The 16,973-nt window shown below is 41.2% G+C and overlaps 4 protein-coding genes across 5 annotated transcripts in view; 1 reads left to right on the plus strand and 3 right to left on the minus strand.

The window, feature by feature from the left end:
• Positions 1–2,400, minus strand: part of LOC118408596 (protein shisa-5-like) — a 4,399-nt gene extending 1,999 nt beyond the window's left edge. The window contains exons 1-2 of the mRNA XM_035809413.1: positions 2,240–2,400; positions 1,034–1,196 (exon numbers count right to left, since the gene is read on the minus strand). Coding sequence (XP_035665306.1) covers positions 1,034–1,196; positions 2,240–2,282 — 206 coding nt within the window. The 5' untranslated portion in view covers positions 2,283–2,400. The remainder of the gene's footprint in view (positions 1–1,033; positions 1,197–2,239) is intronic.
• Positions 2,401–5,703: 3,303 nt separating this feature from the next.
• Positions 5,704–11,611, minus strand: LOC118408595 (galactosylceramide sulfotransferase-like). 2 transcript variants are annotated; one of them, XM_035809411.1, is made up of 9 exons: positions 11,543–11,611; positions 11,107–11,168; positions 10,034–10,243; positions 9,268–9,328; positions 8,880–8,967; positions 8,270–8,520; positions 7,594–7,726; positions 6,962–7,103; positions 5,704–6,384 (listed from the first exon to the last, which is right to left on the minus strand). In XM_035809411.1, the coding sequence occupies exons 2-9, from the start codon at positions 11,127–11,129 to the stop codon at positions 5,733–5,735; spliced, it is 1,560 nt and encodes a 519-aa protein (XP_035665304.1). In that variant the 5' UTR covers positions 11,130–11,168; positions 11,543–11,611; the 3' UTR covers positions 5,704–5,732. The 2 variants fall into 2 exon arrangements, with proteins under 2 accessions (XP_035665304.1, XP_035665305.1); XM_035809412.1 differs by lacking the exons at positions 10,034–10,243; positions 11,107–11,168; positions 11,543–11,611 and adding an exon at positions 9,912–9,945.
• A 288-nt stretch (positions 11,612–11,899) lies between these two features.
• On the minus strand, positions 11,900–15,707 carry LOC118408616 (protein shisa-like-2B). Its single transcript, XM_035809433.1, has 4 exons — positions 15,512–15,707; positions 14,158–14,338; positions 13,547–13,680; positions 11,900–12,979 (listed from the first exon to the last, which is right to left on the minus strand). Exons 1-4 carry the CDS (start codon positions 15,528–15,530, stop codon positions 12,756–12,758), a joined length of 558 nt encoding a protein of 185 aa, XP_035665326.1. The 5' UTR covers positions 15,531–15,707; the 3' UTR covers positions 11,900–12,755.
• A 980-nt stretch (positions 15,708–16,687) lies between these two features.
• The window catches only part of LOC118408613 (protein shisa-5-like), a 3,525-nt gene continuing 3,239 nt past the window's right edge, over positions 16,688–16,973 (plus strand). The window contains exon 1 of the mRNA XM_035809431.1: positions 16,688–16,844. Within this exon, the coding sequence (XP_035665324.1) occupies positions 16,799–16,844 (46 nt within the window). The 5' untranslated portion in view covers positions 16,688–16,798. The remainder of the gene's footprint in view (positions 16,845–16,973) is intronic.

Raw genomic sequence — 16,973 nt, forward strand, 5'->3', positions numbered from 1 at the left:
TCTGCTTGGAGATTAAATCAAAGTACTAGTCTGGTACATGAAACTGTGTTACGCAGAAAAAAATCACACGCACAATCATTCATGCTTCAAGCATTGACAATACTGTCCAACTCTAAGTGCTGTTCTGTATAGCATTGAGATTTTTAAAAATGTACAAAATGTCTCTTGAAATTTTATTGTTTATTGCATTTTCAAGCAGATGTTATGTCAATGCTATATAATTGTTGCTTATTATTGCATTTTAATGTGTTGACATGTATTGTAATAAGCACATTGCCACTATTTTAAGCCTTGTACAACAATATTGACTATGTATACAAGAATCTAGCATTATCTAGGTGTGTCAGATTTCATCATTCCAGACACTAAGATATGCTGAGAAAGAATTTATGCCACAGGGAAAAATGCAGAACCTGAATGAAACTGTCTGGACATTTTCATGATTACCCATTCTCAAATGAAAGTACCTGGAAGGCCAGTTCCCTTCCAACAACTACTGTGCCCTTTCATGATCTAGCCCAATGGCAACATCCAGCTATAAGCATTCATGAGGTATATTTTCAATAAGTTAAAGTATATATACTGTACATGCCTTTTTTTAGCTAGGTGAGCAGGACATTAGGGGATGGCTGGATATTTGTGGTGGAAGGGGGGTGTATGTACAGTGTAGAAAGGGAGGGGGGTGAATTGGAAAAAAAATTCTCACTGGCCACAGGGTAAAGTGAAAGTGAAACTTGTTGGCACTTAACATGACTTTCCTCACTTCACTCAGGTGAAAATAAGTACCTAGCTTCGGTTAGGGCCATCCCTTGGATCGGACGTTGAATGGAGGTCCCCCTGTTTGAGGAGAGCCACACCTTAAACAGGGGACCTCAATTTAAGGTCTTATCAGAGGGACAGCTCTAACCAGAGCTACATATTACTCATTTTCACCTGTACTGTTCAGTACAAACCTGGTGTGTTATGCAATAAGGCAGTTTACCAGGTGTGCAAGAATAAACAAACAAACAAACAAACAAACAAACAAACTTACCCAGATCTCCAGCTGCAGCAGTACTTGTATGTGCTGGTACCGCAGCAGTAGATGTCATCGTGGTCGTCATTGTTGAAGCTGAAGAGGGAATTGCGCGGGCAGCTGAAGCCTGAGTTGTAGTCTCCGAACGCGTCTGTGTAGCCGCTGCAGTACTCAGCTGATGCTGTTTCACATGATAAGAAAAATACATCTAATTGATATATAACATTACATTTGTGTTTGTTTGTGTACAAATACTGCAATTCTAGATTTGTTAACAATGACCTCCTTTTACTACTGTACTAATTAATACATTTTGGTGACTTGAGCAGTCACTGTTCAGCTGCTAAAATTTCATAACTGCAACTATTTGATGAGAGCAGAACCTTAGAACCTAGGCAATCCAGCTCAAATCAAATACAGTACTGTAAATGCATTAAATTTTGTGAGGATTTAATTTCACAGTAGCGGAGAAAGGACTGTTTGTGGTGGTTCACGGTAATCTCCAAGCAAATCCACGGTGGCGTAATATATTTGACTCCCTTTATTTGGCCGGCTATACTCCTTGGCCAGCTTTGATACTATCTTGATGGCACCGTAGGATCTGCTTGGAGATTAGGTTCACGGTAGCACCATGCACTGTAGTCTCTTTAATACTGCGATGGAAAAATGTTCGCAGTGGCTTTAAGTTCATCATATTCATGTTTAAATGTTGTGAATTTTGAGTTTTGATCATCAAAGCATAATGCCTTGTATGAATGTTACTAAATCAACAATGCATGAAAACAGCAACAATATTATAAGCGAAGTGGCATAATATGATTTGAAATATTGTCTTATTTTCACACATCTGTCCCGGCTTGCAAATGTCAATTTCAGTGGGCATTATTAATAAACTGACCTAAAATTCGCTGTTAAGAATAGGAACAGGAAATACAGGGAGGAAATGTTGTGACTTGTGAGTGTGATACATGTGAGGACTATCTTCTTATGGTTACTCATTAGTCATTACACAATCAAACAAATCGGTACTCAGTTGATACGCTGCAAATTAAAAGCATCCCGTGACTTCTGCTTTAAGAGATTATCCATACAAATTATGAAACTTCAAAGGGGACAAATGCAGCGTGCCCCCCTCCCCAACACAAACGCATGCAGGAACACCCAAACACTATATAAACAGTCAGTAGATGCATGGGACCATGTAGAGGGAATAACTCCGTTTACCTGCGCCTAGAACCACCAGAAGTGTCGACAGTGTGGCGATCATGGCTGTAGGCTCCCACTGGACGATTGTTTGCCTACAAAACAACCAACAGGATCACGATTTTTCGCTAACGCTCTGTTTTGGATGTCGAGTGCGTAGTCACCAATGGCATTCACACCGCAAAAAAAAAAAAAAAAACGCAAATACGTGTTATTACGAATCACTCTTTGTGGGGAAAATCTCGCACAAAAATAATACATTATAGTTGATTTCAAAGACTTTAACTTAGATTTTGAATTAAAAAGTACATTATTGCTAGTGAAACGTTTTGTGTGCTTTTTATATGCCTAATTTTGGGTTTTAGTTTCGCGTTTTGATGCGCTCATGATGACTCATTCCCACTTTCACTTTCATGACTTCACAATGATACGCAATCACATGCATCCCTCTTTAATCTCCTTGTGATATCAAAAAAACGCATCATTTACTGTCAGTGTCTCCAGTGAAACACTGTGTTTAAAATCATTAATGAAAGTGAAAGTGACTGGCATAAAGTGACGTGTGACGTCAAACATGTTTTTACAGTCTGTATAGAAATCAGCAAATTTCGAATTGCAGAGTCTATTAGATCTATGTATTCAGATGAATGGCATTAGTTACTCTCCAAGCAGAGGTGAGGCTTCGGATGATTTTTCAATGCTTTTTTTTAGTCGTTTTTATCAGGCTTTCTATTTGTCATGTTTCTTGAAGTCCGCCATTGTTACGTTTTGACAATACAAGATACTATCTTGTATTGTCAAAACGTTTAAAAAACAGCCGGAGCCTAACCTCTGCTTGGACTAGGGCAAACAATAGAAAGTCGGATATGTATTTCTTAAAAAAGCTACTTTGCCTCAGAAAGCATCTGAATTTAATTTGAACTTGTGTACATATATCGGACAGTCCGACCTTCAATGATTGTGACTTAGAATACACTGCAAAGATATAACTACTTTACCTTTCTAAGAGATTCACTCAGGATTCTTTATACAATGGCCTGATATTCATCATAAACATGATCTGTCACGGCTACTTTGGTCCACTCTCCGTTTCCACAAGACAATACTCTCATATTTTTAGACTTAAGACAGTGGAGTATATCATACTACATTAATAATACCGCCATATGAAAGAAAGTAAAACTAATATTCGTTGAGTGTCACTGGAGAAAGACACAGGATGGTGTCTGAAACGTCTGACCAGTTTCCAAAATCATTTTCAGTTGCTTTGGGCGAATCTTATTACCTGGATATCTAGCCTTCATCGACGTATTTTTAAATTTAACGAATTCTTGGTTTGCAATTTGCACTTAACAGTTAACAGTGATCCCAGCAGAAGGGTTTTAAAACTTACCTATCGTTGTGATGCCCGGTGCCGCACTGAGGAAGGTTGTTGCACAGGTCGACTGGTCAAGAATGCGAGAGCCAGACCAATAATACTAGCCATGATTATTAATGTGCTAGCTTCCACAGCCGTATCCTGTGACCTCTGCATACACAGCCACAATAAACTATTCTCCAAGCAGAGGTTGGGGCGCGAAGAAAGTAAAGTTCGTTGTCGAGGGATTTTTGCCGGTTCGCTCCCCTCATGCTGAGCCTGTAAAAAACTCCGACTCCTATAGTATCTCCGCGCCCCGACCTCTGCTTGGAGAATACAATATAACCTCACACCGTGCGATAGCAACAAATTGACAGACCATGGGATGTAGTACCAACACTTTTTGCAGAAGAAAGTTGTTTCATATTAAAGAGGAAGATCGAAACGAAAGGTTCATATCTTAATTTACTATACAGTCAAACCTGTATTAGGGGCCACCTCTACAGAGGGGCCACCTGTCCATAGTGGCCACTTTTTGTCGGTCCCTTGTGTATTTTATCTACAAGTTACCACCTCTATACAGAGGCCACCTGTCTATAGTGGCCAAATTTGTCCGGTCCCTTGAGTGGCTGCTATAGACAGGTTTGACTGTACTTTGATTCATACGTATGCTTGACTTGTTATGTCATTTTAATTTTCTGTAAACCTGTATCATAGACCCCAGGAAGAATAGATGTCACCTGTAAAGTTTGATTGGGATCTCAATAAACAAACAAACAAACAAAGGTGACTGACATGTCAGGATATGACATGGTTATGAATAATCATGACTGGTACTACTATGATTGGTCTGGCCCTAACATTCCTGACCATCCGGTTCCAGTAACAGCAATGTACAACAAATACGTGAGAAGTTTGCAACTACGATTTACGAATTAAAACAGACGTTGTGAAAGACCCACCAGACCCGATCGTTAAGCTCTACAGACAGAAAAAAGGGACGGACAACAACACCCCAACATCTACTTTGAGATTGTTAACTAATGAAATTGTAGATTGTTTACTAGTAAAATGAAATAAAATGAAATAAAATTAAAAGAAAACAGCCACCGTGTAACACACAGCGACAAAATAACGACATTAGTCCATATATAAGAGACGACGATAAGTTCAATTTCCTAGCTTACAAGCTTTAGAAGCTTAAGCAAGCAACTTGATGGGTTCATGAATGGCAATAGGTACAAAAATGGAGATATTAGACAATATTGCCGAACTAACTAAATGTATGATTTAGTATTCTGCCCGACATTCTGTCACTCTGCAAACTGTATTCAAATAACTACGGACATACATCAAGACAAAGAAACACATGGACCAAAGCAGCACCTTTGTTTTACCGAGGTTTTACTCATCGTTTCTCATTACTTTACAGCTTATTTCTGTCTTTAAAAGCTGGTTACATTAAATAGCCTTTCTCATCGTAAAAGTAAAATGTCTTATAGACCAAGTCAATCATGCTTTCAAAGAAATAAGATTGTCCCCAGAATGATTAACAAAGCTGAATATTACATTATTTATACTAGCATCGGGCAGGTGTAGCAATTCTTATTTTACGTTTGTGGTCATCATAAATAAAAGATTTATGAATTGTTTACAGTCGCATTTGATAATACTAATTACTAGTGGTGCGTACCTCAACTCATATTCAGGTTCAGGTCCGGATTCAAGTCCAGCAGTTCAGGTTCAGGTCCGGACTTATAAGTCCGGACCTGATCCCATCATTGCGTATTATGTGCGCTAGAAAGTTTTCTTTTTTGACGGGAAGGGGGGATGGTGCATATAAAATTGCATGTTAGCATTAACTGAAATGCAATGTGAAAAATACATGCAAATTATATACAGCCAGTGTAAACACAAAATGTTTTTGGCTTTTTCAAGTGCAAATTTCACTGTCTATGGAAGGTTTTAGATGGTTTAGAACAAGAAAAGGGAATATAAGTGACAGATAGCTTTTAGCAAGTCCGGACTTGAGTCCAGACATTTAGGTTTTTTTTGGACTTGGACCTAAACATTTTTAGGTCCAATTCCAAGTCCGGGCTTTAGGTACGCACCACTACTAATTACACAACAGAATGCGCAAATTCTAACAAAGTGTCACTACTTAGGCGCGGATGGCAATTCATCAGGTACGTTCATTTCATCTAGTATGTCTTTTGCAGAATTGTGGCTCTTTTTATCCGTCTTTTTCCCTTTCTTTTTTATTTCTGGAAGAGGTGGAGATGGAAGGTTGTCTACTTTTTCTTCTTGTAAAGGTGGAGGTGGAGGGGTGTCTACTTTAGGTGGAGGGGGAAGGTTTTCTTCTTTTTCCTTTGGTATGGATGGACGTGGAAGGTTGTCTACTTTAGGTGGGGGTGGAAGGTCGCCTTCTGTTCCTTCTGTATCCGTGACATCATTCTCTGATTCCCCCCTGATTTCGGCGTTCCGTCTCATTATAAACTTAGTGTTCCAGTCCTCGAACTGCAGTTTCAGTTCCTCGCACGTTCTCTGGTGTACCATGAAACCAGTCGTCCACTTCCCCGCCGGTATGGACAGTTTGGCGATCGTTTCCTCGGTCTCAATCTGCCGACAGTACTCGGCGACCTCGATGTTGACCTCTCGGTAGTAGCTGACCTCTTCAAGAAACTCCGGTCCGAGACCCTTGATGGTTTTCCACAGCGTTTGGTTGAAGAAGTCGTACAGCTGGAAGTCTATTTTGTTTATCATCTTTAGGTTGGAAAGCTGACGACTTCCCATAGGTATGTCCTTATAGCTGTATTAAACACATGGAAAAAAAGCTATCATGGTTTGTAAGGAAGCTCATTGAAGCTCACCACTAGAAAATTCAACACAATTGCACAACCGTAGTTGACGTAAAGTCATTCTAGCCTAACAGGCACTAACTTCCCTTAATCAATAAACTATATACCATCAAGGAGGTTAAATCAAGACTTGATTTTAACCTCCTTGATACCATTGATACAGTTTACCACTAAATTCCCCAGCTTCAACTGTATGTCTTTACATAAGCCATTAATTTCGTCTATTCTTTTATTCTATTTATTTATTGAATGTTCAAACAGCCATTCAAAGACCCATTCAACTCTGTCTAGTTGTTTTTCGAGGGGCCCAATCAACAGAAACATGAAATTATCATCATGTTATTACAACGTATGTGTGTAATAAAAATGAATACAGTACCGGTAACGCTTAACGGTCTGGTCCTGGACCTGATCCTCCTGACCTGAAATATACCTGGACCTGAATTTTCTGTACCAGTACTCAGCCCTAGCTCCTAACTCTTAACAGATAAGGGTATGCAGACAATCTTCCATGCCCCCCCCCCTCACCTGTAAGTGGTAACAGCCTTGTCCAGGTACAGTATATCCCGCAGCTCCCAGCACATGACGCGCCGCAGCAGCACCAGCGACTCCGACAGGTGCTCCAGGATCACCATCATACCGAAGTCACGGGTGATGTTCCTGAAATTTTCTATCATAGATAAGACAAGATTACGTTGATGTTATCATCAGTCCATTAAATCTATAAATATCGAGACATATCTTTTTTTTCAACTTTTTTTTTGATTGTTCGAAATTTCAAACAGTTCATTTTTCTATTATTTAAAGTGTAAAAAAAATCATATCTAAAAGAGGGCAGTCATGCAGTTTCCTTCGAAATATTTAGGAATATTCATAGCAAAATTATAATTATTTGTCAATAATTGGAAAATATTACAAACGTTAGAGAAAAAAAACTGCAGTGAGTTGGAATTGGCTCTATATACCATTACAGTAAAAGACACAATTTGGCCTAAACATAAAGCAGATTCTTATCTATTGTGTGAAAAACAATTATCATTCAGTTACTATTCATTACCCTTTTTAATGATCTATGTTTATCTACAATTTACTACAATTGTTGTTGTTCAATCGCATAATATAATGACATTCTTGCTGTTTTCTTTTTTGACAGTTCTCACCGAGTGATTTTGGCTGGTCGAAGTCTGTTCCCGGTCCGAAGCCGAGGTCCCGCGCCTGCGCAGACATCCTGACAGACGTGACGAACTGTGTCTCACCGATCCCGCCCTTCTTGTCGGTCAGAGCCGAGGGGTTCTGTGCGATACAAGCAAGGCTCGAAGTTGTAAACATCATTTAACTGAATTTGAGATGATGTACTTTTATCGATTCATTCGCATGGAATTTTATAATTACTACATTATGTATTATGATAGCCTCTGCCGTTTCATCCGGAAATGGACAATACTTGCGCTGTTGCAAAATGAAATATTGATGATAAAACGCACCAACCGTATTCAAATTCTATATGAAACTAGCAAAAACCTGATCATTTCAAGGTCTAACTCTAAGCAAGACCTGCCCACATGCAAAATATCAAGACAATCCATTCAGGCCTTTTCAAGTTACCGTACGTGTTCACAGTGGACGGACCCAAACGTTCCTATTGAAAATTTGAAGTTTCATGGAGGTAATAAATTGTTTAACATCGTGTTTATTAGCCAATGTTTGTAACGGCATTGATGACAATTGGTTTGCAATCCAAATTGAGCCTTGTTCCCAAAGTAGCATGGTCCCTGAAGATGTCAACATGATTCAATGGGCGTTTCATAAGATATAACACACCAAAGGTACACATACCTTGAGTATCTTGCTGGCCTGGTTCTTGCCAGTGATGCCGAGCACTTTCCCGACGTCGTAATAATGGAACATGGACTTGAAGTGGTTCTCTGGGTTCCGCAGGATGCTGAAGTAGGAGGTGTCCGGGGGCATGACGTCATGTACCTTCCACTTATACGTCATCCCGTGGACGATGACGTTGTACCCGCCATCTGCCCAGGGTAGGTCGTCAAAGGTGGCACCCGAGTCTTTGATCCATTTCAGTTCCAACCCTTCGAAGGCATAACAAATAGATGTCGTGGATGAATTATATTTGAATATCGTTTACCTGGATGTTTGACCTTCCTAAACGATGTCGTGCGAATGATTAGAAAAAAGATATATTCCTTCAAGCAGGCATAGCTTTTTCTTGGACCGGAGTGCAGAGTCATATATAATCTGTATAGACTGACAGCAGTAGTTGTAGTAGTAGTAGTAGTAGTAGTAGTAGTAGTAGTAGTAGAAGTATATAGACCAAGAGGACTGCAAAGGAGGGAGTAGTATACAGTCTACAGTGAATGAAGAACATCATTTAAAAATGGATACCATGTGCATGAGACCATGAGTATAGCAAAGGGGAACGCAGTCGTACCATTTCTGGGCAGTATAACATGTAGGTGGTGGTTGTAGGCGTAACGCATCAACATGCACTGTATGGTAGTGGAGCCCGCGCGATTCACCTGGACAAGGGGGACAGAAAATATCACATAAACTCGACAAAATTTAACATCCTTTTTTTTAAGAATTACAAGCTTTTTTTTATCAAACGCAAGTTGAAAAGATGTCAACTATTTTCTTATCTTCTTATATTTCGTCAGGATTATAAATAATGATTGTACCGATCTTCGTTCATGTACAAGCCAGATATATGCTCACATTTGAATAGAAAGAAGCCCTTCGCTGGAGATACAAAATGTTGAAAACAGTTGTAACTTGTCGAAAGTTGATGACAGGAAAGAACACAAAGAGAAGAAAATCACCTCTATGAAGACGAAGTTGTTCTTAGGATGATCGCAGGACGGCGCTGTTCTCCAGGTTATGCTAAAGATGCCGATGATGAAGATAATAGAAAAGTTACTTGCAATATGAACTACTGGATATCGATATCGACCTTATGTGCTTTCCATATACACGCCTGTCTCTCTCTCTCTGTGTGTGTGTGTTCTGTTGTTTTGAAATATCAGCATGTCGATAGCCTATTCAGAAAATACGTATAAATTAATCTCCAAGCAGATCCTACGGTGCCATAAGATAGTATCAAAGCTGGCCAAGGAGTGTAGCCGGCTAAGGGAGTCAAACGGGCACCGGGAGTTTGATACTATACATAACTCACCGTGGATCTGGTTCGAGATTACGTATAAATGGTATCTTCAGGCATTGTCACAAAGGCCGGCTAATATCTTATAGGATGACAGCCGGATTGTCAGCCGGATTTTCCATTCAGAGCTCTCGCTGTATGAAGCCAAAATCTCACGTACATCCGTTGCAGGCTTTGCATTTGTACCCACTGGCAGGTACACCTTTCAAGGCCCCATAGGTCGTTGCTAGCGGAAGCACTACATGTATATGTATAACCCTGGCTGTGTTTTTCTCTTGGCTAAAATGAAGTTAAATTGTCACGTACATCTGTTGCATACTCTGCATCTGTACCCTGGTGCACCTGTAGGTGCTATAGGTCGGTTTGATATATGTACAGCTTTGGCTATGTATTTCTCTCGTCTAAAATGAAATCAAATTGTCACGTACATCTGTTGCATGCTCTGCATTTGTACCCCGGTGCCCTGGGCCTGGGCCTGTGCCTGGCCCTCGGTCTGCTCCCCGACCTGCTGCTTCCTGCCGATGGGATACTCGTACACCAGCAGCATGAACGCCACGATAACCAACAGTACCGCCACGCTCTGCAACAGTAGCATCTTCTTCCTATCCATGGCGAACTTAGGTTGGCTCAACCTCGGCCTGGAAAAAGTAGTGTGGCATTTACATCAAGTACTGCCCCGTTTCTTTGTCAGTTTCAACATAAGTCTTCATCCCAGGACGATGCAGCCAATGGGAAAGTTTCTGACAGCGGATTTTCTATAGGGTTTGTATCTGTGTTCTATAGCCGACCTTCAGCGTAACAGCAGGTATGTGGCGTCAGCTGGGTATGTAGAAAAGGTACTACAGTAGAAGCCGCTTAATTGCACACCCAATTTGCCAGTGCATTTCGTGCAATTATCCGAATGGTAGTAGGTAAAGGCAAGGAGGGTGAAAGTCCTTCTTTCACTTCTTGGTAAAGGTAAGTCCCATAGCCCCGATTTTATGAGGACATAGGGACAGTGGGTCGTTATCCAATTTGACTAGGGCACTGTATTTGAAGGAGGGGCCCACCCCTCTCCCTTTACCACTTTTTACCTCCCCACCAAAGTCACGTAGCCATTTTACACCCGGGTGGAGTGACGGTCGTGTATAGTGCCTTTCCTAGGAACACAGCGTCTGGTCAGGAATGCGAACTCTCGACATTGTGTCCGCTAGCATAGCCACTCGACGATGTGTAAGTTACATAACTACATCGAGCTACCTGTCACGTCCTATCATATAAAGCATAGGCTTGAACAATCTTGTGACTTTATGGTTTTGACCGGCGAACGCCAGTGCCAAGTTACATTAAAGCTTCATGACCTAGTCATAGTCTTCGTATACAGCACGGTAAAAAAACAGGAACCTAAATGAATTTCATTCCCGACTACAAAGTATACACTACAGAAACAACACCAGACAGTGCATGCAAAGCTATATAGTGGAAACATGCCTCCCGGCGCTACAATCACTCTCACACCCACCTATTTAAGGGGCCTTGCATCATGTTGACATTTAACACAAGTCGTCCGCGACGCTACGGGGTCTTGCATTCGGGGATTCAAAGAACATAGAGTTAGTTTGTATCCGTCATACAATTACGGTGTTTGTGATTCGTATAGTCGGATGACTGTACCACCATATTTTCATCGCTACAGCATAATCCAAGGATATGAAATATTGGATACCAGTCTTTCGCCCCAAGTACGTGATGACCTTTCAGAAGTATGACGTAAGAAGACACGTTTGCCAACTCTAGTCTGAGCAGCAAGAATGTTGAAGAAGAACAGCCATACGTTGTTGTTATTTAAAGACCGAGCCCACAAACTTATATAAAGACAGCAGTGAAACTTCTAGCATTCAGTCTTATTCACAACGTTTGCGTAAGCTCATTGAGAACGTAACAGACAACGTACTTACATTGAACGAACAATCAGAACACAGCAGTAGAGTAGAATCTGTAGTGTACATAGGCGGTGCTCAATGTGCAGTGACCCCAGCATGGTTGGTAATTACTATAAGGATCATCTGACTTTGTTGTATGGCAGGTTTGTTTCAAGGACTGACCTCGTATGGGTCAGTGCAGTTCTAGCTGTTTTATGGTCGTTACAGGGGGCGCTGCTGATACGTCACAGCAAATAGAAACAGCAACAAATATTTTCAATATCTCGGAGTGGGCTCATCGAATTTGCTACCAATTATCTACCAACGAACTGTTGAACACAGAACTGGAAATTTGATGAAAATCGTACTCACAGAAGGAGACTCTGGGACAAGAACCATAAATAACGTGATTTTAATTGAACAGACCAAGACCACACCGCGATATGTTAAAGCAGCCAGAAAGTTATCAATCATTTCCATCGAATCCATCTATACATTGTATTATGTTTCATATACATGATCAGTTGTCGTGGTATTGTATCAAAGTTAGATTGTGACATTAATATCTGTAATCATTTCAATAGTAGCACTTATTTGCAATATATAGGAAATCTGCTGTACTCTGTACTCCGTTCTTGCAAACTGCACGGATATTTATAGACAACGCCTGTCAACATACTTAGTAACAAATGTATCACAGATATTCTTCTAACCATTCGCTGCCCATTCTTCATCACACATTTTGAATTCTTAGTAACTAAAACAAACGTTTCTAACGCAAAATATACACTCGTCTTGACAAGGCTATCCCTGCTTCACATGAATTCTTGACTTCCTCGGAACAAAGACAAACATATCATACATATCCCCGTTTCTTCCTTCTATCACTTTTTTTATAATCGAACGTCTACCGGTAGTGCAATGCTAAACTTTCTTCCAAAACAAATGTTTACACGGATCAAATTTACAACGAAAACTGTCGCCTTCTTCAGGATCAATACTGATAACCAATCCCTTTAGGACGTAAACTCGCGAGACTTACAGACACGTCTTATCAACAGGTGATCTTGCGGATAAGTGGCGTCAGCAATTGATCAAACGTGCCAGGGAGTGACTAAATTTAATATCTATCTGCGTATTTCTTTCATACACTTGTACATCCTCATCATGACTTCCATGTGATATTTTCGTTGATATTTCCTTTTCATAATTCTGGTCAAACTCTCTTGAGACGATGAGGTAGAGCTGGTTACAGCGAGGTTTGGGATCGGTGCTGGGAGTTAGCCGTGGGAGGGGGGTAGGGGATCTGAACTTCCTCCGTCGGAGGGTAGGGGAAGGTCCCGCGGGGTGGGTAGGAGTTCCGCCGCTCTTCTTTAGCCGTCTCTACGTTAACGTTGGGCGGGATTCTGGCCGGCTCCGAGGCGCTGGTTCTCATGGTCCGTAATGGGTAGATGGCGGGGCCTTCCATACCTACTACAATGGGGAATAAAAGAAGGCGATATGACGATATAGTTTTGTAACGTTACGCAAAGGGCAATCAACATACCGTGACCGGACAGGACAAGTGTTTTTTTTTTCATTTGCACATAAAAATATGAAGGCATGGACAAGTCATATTTAGGCCATGTTGATTTCATTATATCGATGACATCCTCTTGGAACCCCAAAACTGATTGCCAGCGTACGAATAAAAAAGTTGGGCAAAAAAATCTGCCTTCAGTATGAAATCTAAGTAGTCAGAAAGGTTGAACGAACGACTAAACACGCTGAGTGATTTATACCAAACACTAGAGTTTCATTTTAATTTGTTCTTTCACATTTTCTTTGACGATGGAATTTACTTTGGCTTTCTATGACATGAAATCCATATCTTCAACTTAAATTTACGGCATACAAATGTTCATTTTGTGCGATTTAGAGTGATTCAAAACTTTTTATTTTATTTTTGCAAATTTTGTCATCCATATGATAAAATTAACATGGCCTTACGAGAATTTAAGATCTATAGAAATATGCATTGATCAGAAGGCAGGCACTTACTCTCAATAGGCATGTCCCGGTTGGGGTGCTTCATCCTGTAGAGCCAGCAGTAGGGGAAGAAGAAACAGCACAGGACAGTGACGGACAGCACTAGTACCATCGCGGCAAACGCTATGGCAAAATACGCTCCACCACTGCAGGGAAACAACAACAATACACTCACCATATACAGTAGGGATGCATTGTGCATAATTATAAGTGATATACGATCATAAACTTAAGATCGTATATCTGTTACTAATACATGATTGTATACTTCTCTGTTGCGAAAGGTGACAAAACTTTGATAAAAAACTTTGAAAACGAAGTATAGTATAAATCTCGCTTTCTGTCCATCCATCTTTCCATCCATCCATCCATCCATCCATTCAACCATCCATCCATCCATCCATCCATCTTCCCTCCATCTCTCCCTAAAACCCTCCGTAACTTCCTCCCTCCCTCCCTAAAACCCTCCCTTCCTTCCATCCTTCCTCCCATCCTCCCTCCTATCCTCCCTCTCATCCTTCCTCCTATCCTTCCTCCCTTCCATCCTTCCCTCCCTCCACCCTTTCATTCCTTTTTCCACCCCTCCACTCTCCCTCCGTCCACCCCCGATGTTGATGTCCCACCTGAGGTTGATGTCTGACGGGGCGACGTCCGCCTCCTTGAAGGGACAGCAGTACCTGAAGGTGCTGGTGCCGCAGCAGTACAGCCACGTGCTCAGCCCGTCCGAGCTCTCGTGCATGGGGCAGTGGAAGGACTCCCGATGCCGGCCCATGGCGGTGTCATAGTAACCCTCACACTGCTCTCCTGGGAGGGAAAAACATCACCAGACATCGGCCATGTTTAACATTTGTGAAAAAAAAAAAAAACTTCATTGCACAACAATTATACTCTCCAAGCAGAAGTTAGGCTCCGGCTGTTTTTTTTTGTCGTTTTATCGGGCTTTTTATTCTGTATTGTATCTTGTTTTGTCAAAACCTAACTGGCGAACTTCAAGAAAACGGGATACAAAAAATCCCGATAAAAGCGACTAAAATAACGTAAAAAAAAACAGCCGGAGCCTAACCTCTGCTTGGAGAGTACAACAATTGTACAAGGGACAAAGTATGGTGGTTACTGGTACATCACTACAGTTCCATGAGGTCACAAGAGTAAACAGTAGAGTATAGGATGGGAATGGTATTTTACAATCATTTGTTTGATTTCTAATGTCTAGACATTCCTTAATGTATTTTCCTATGTATACCACGCAGGGGTTGTCACATGAAACACGTATGGTTTATCTCCCAGCACGTTCCCCAGTGGTTTCCACTTTTCTGGTGCATAAATATGCTGGTATTTTAGATTTTTCACATATCACGATCAAATATCTGCTCGGAGGATATGACACAGTAGTATTTACAAAATAGCTACCCCAGTGCAACAACAGATGATAAGGGCTGGCCGTTTTGGTTTCGAGAATGATCCTGGTCCCTACTATTATACTTTCAGGATGTACAACTTGCACCTGCTGCGTTGATCATTCATTATATACTGTATATGACACAGTAGTAGGTACAATCTAGCTACACCAGTGCAACTAACAATGATAACGTTTAGAGAATCTACCAACGTTATGGTTTGGAGAATAATCCTGGTCCCTACGATTACACTTTCAGGATGTACAAATTGCACCTGCTGCTTTCATTTATAGCACATTTCATCGTTCTGCCTAGCTGTATACTCTGGGTTCAAGTGATATCCCTATTCTATCCGGTGAAACTCGTACCACTAGTGATGCTCACTTTGGACTCTTAGCTATATATGATATGTATGATGTGAGTATTCAGCCCCTCTCTGAACGCCATGGACTTGTCCCCAGTACAGCAACGCATTCTTGCCTGCGCCAGAATACAGACGCCGTCACAGATATAGTATCATGTTATCTACAGACTGATGTCAGAGATATAACAACATGCCTCCAACAAGTTCGTCACTTACCGATATCAATTAGCTCCATATTTTCCCTACTTCAAAGCAACACCGTACTTGGTTTCAACTATGCTGTCCTTCTGGCTAACGTCTTATCTTGATTTGTCTACTCTATTCCATGGAAAGATTCAACGCATCTGTCCATTGCCGCATTTCAGCTTCAGTGGGGTAAAAATATCCTCCCGTGTCAGGGTTAGGGGCGGGTGTCACGTCGGGCGCTACCACTAGAGCGGATCGGACAGGGGTGGTACTGGGACAAATTTAGCCTCCCTGCCAGGATATGTTCGTTTGTTTTATTCTGTAAGTAAGAGGTTGGGTCGCGGGAATAAGTAGTGGCCGGAATTTGTACTGGAGTGAGAAGATAAAAACCCGGCCACTACTAATCCTCGCGGCCCAACATCTGCTTGGAGAATACGTTTGATTGTGCCAATGTAAATGGCTAAATATACCATTGACTTCCTAATTCAGTCAAATCAAATGACTTTTTAAAAGTTCAGTTTTAGTGCCAATGCATCAGGAAAGAATCCAAGAAAGTAAATGGCAGTTCAATTTATGATTAAGTGAGGTCGCTTCTGCAACTGCACCCACCCCAACTTTCTAGATCTCCTAGGCCCTTTCATGTCAAAACCAGCTACTGTTAACGAGTGACAGATATTACAAATTGATGTCACCAGTCAAGAGCAACCATGCAAAATTGCGACAAAAAGTGTCAGTGCTCCAGACCTTTTTGTTGCAATCTGAGGGCATTATTAAACTAGAAAGTCAACATCTGCGCGAAAACGCAGAATGATTCCACGTAACCACTCGCCCCTAGTACTATACTATTAAGCTCGCCCTATGGTATTGCGTGTAAGTAGAAAAAAGATTGCTCATTGCACAGTAATAGCTTATGTCCAATCTAAGCTCAGATTGGCTACAAACGAAAGAGGAAGAGGAAAGAAAGAAAAGGAACATAACAACAAAACAATGTTTTCCTTGACGGACAAAACTTAATAATGTAACGCATACGAGGATTGCGACACGTATCATCACAGTACATCTTTAACAGGTCCACCTTTCACACCTGTCTTGTCTTGGTCCCCTGAGTGACAGATGATGCACCCATTATGCAAATCTCACCTGTGTGACGTCAGAGACAGGTGAGAATGGGTCATCGAACTAATGACAGGTCGTTTTTCCGGTTTCGTATCTGAACGACGACATCAATACACAAAGAACGAGACTACCACCGTGTTTGGTAGGGAGTTTTACCGAGCGTCAGTCCAGAAGAAGAAGTTTCCAGAAAAGGCTACTAAAATGTTGCGGTCGGTGTTGTTGGTGTTCGCGGTGTTATTCGCCACAGGTGAGATCACTAAGACGAGTAAAATTTTGTCATGGTCAGTTTGGTGTGTAGAAGTTTATGATTCGCGAAAGTAAACATAGGTTTCGTAATACATGTACCATATCCTCGCCCGCGGAACAGGCCCTTACG

Source organism: Branchiostoma floridae, unplaced genomic scaffold (assembly GCF_000003815.2).
Source record: "Branchiostoma floridae strain S238N-H82 unplaced genomic scaffold, Bfl_VNyyK Sc7u5tJ_218, whole genome shotgun sequence".
NCBI classification, from domain to species: Eukaryota; Metazoa; Chordata; class Leptocardii; order Amphioxiformes; family Branchiostomatidae; genus Branchiostoma; species Branchiostoma floridae.

What these genes read in the sequence shown, in the direction of transcription:
- LOC118408616 (XM_035809433.1), bottom strand. An exon ending in CCGTCAGACATCAACCTCAG is followed by an intron (nt 13,681 to 14,157) that starts GTGGGACATCAA and finishes GTTTCCCTGCAG; the next exon opens with TGGTGGAGCGTATTTTGCCA. An exon ending in CCGGGACATGCCTATTGAGA is followed by an intron (nt 12,980 to 13,546) that starts GTAAGTGCCTGC and finishes TCCCCATTGTAG; the next exon opens with TAGGTATGGAAGGCCCCGCC.
- LOC118408595 (XM_035809411.1), bottom strand. Translation starts at nt 11,129, where the DNA reads ATGATGCAAGGCCCCTTAAATAG. An exon ending in TGTTATACTGCCCAGAAATG is followed by an intron (nt 8,521 to 8,879) that starts GTACGACTGCGT and finishes ATGCCTTCGAAG; the next exon opens with GGTTGGAACTGAAATGGATC. An exon ending in CGACCAGCCAAAATCACTCG is followed by an intron (nt 7,104 to 7,593) that starts GTGAGAACTGTC and finishes TATCTATGATAG; the next exon opens with AAAATTTCAGGAACATCACC.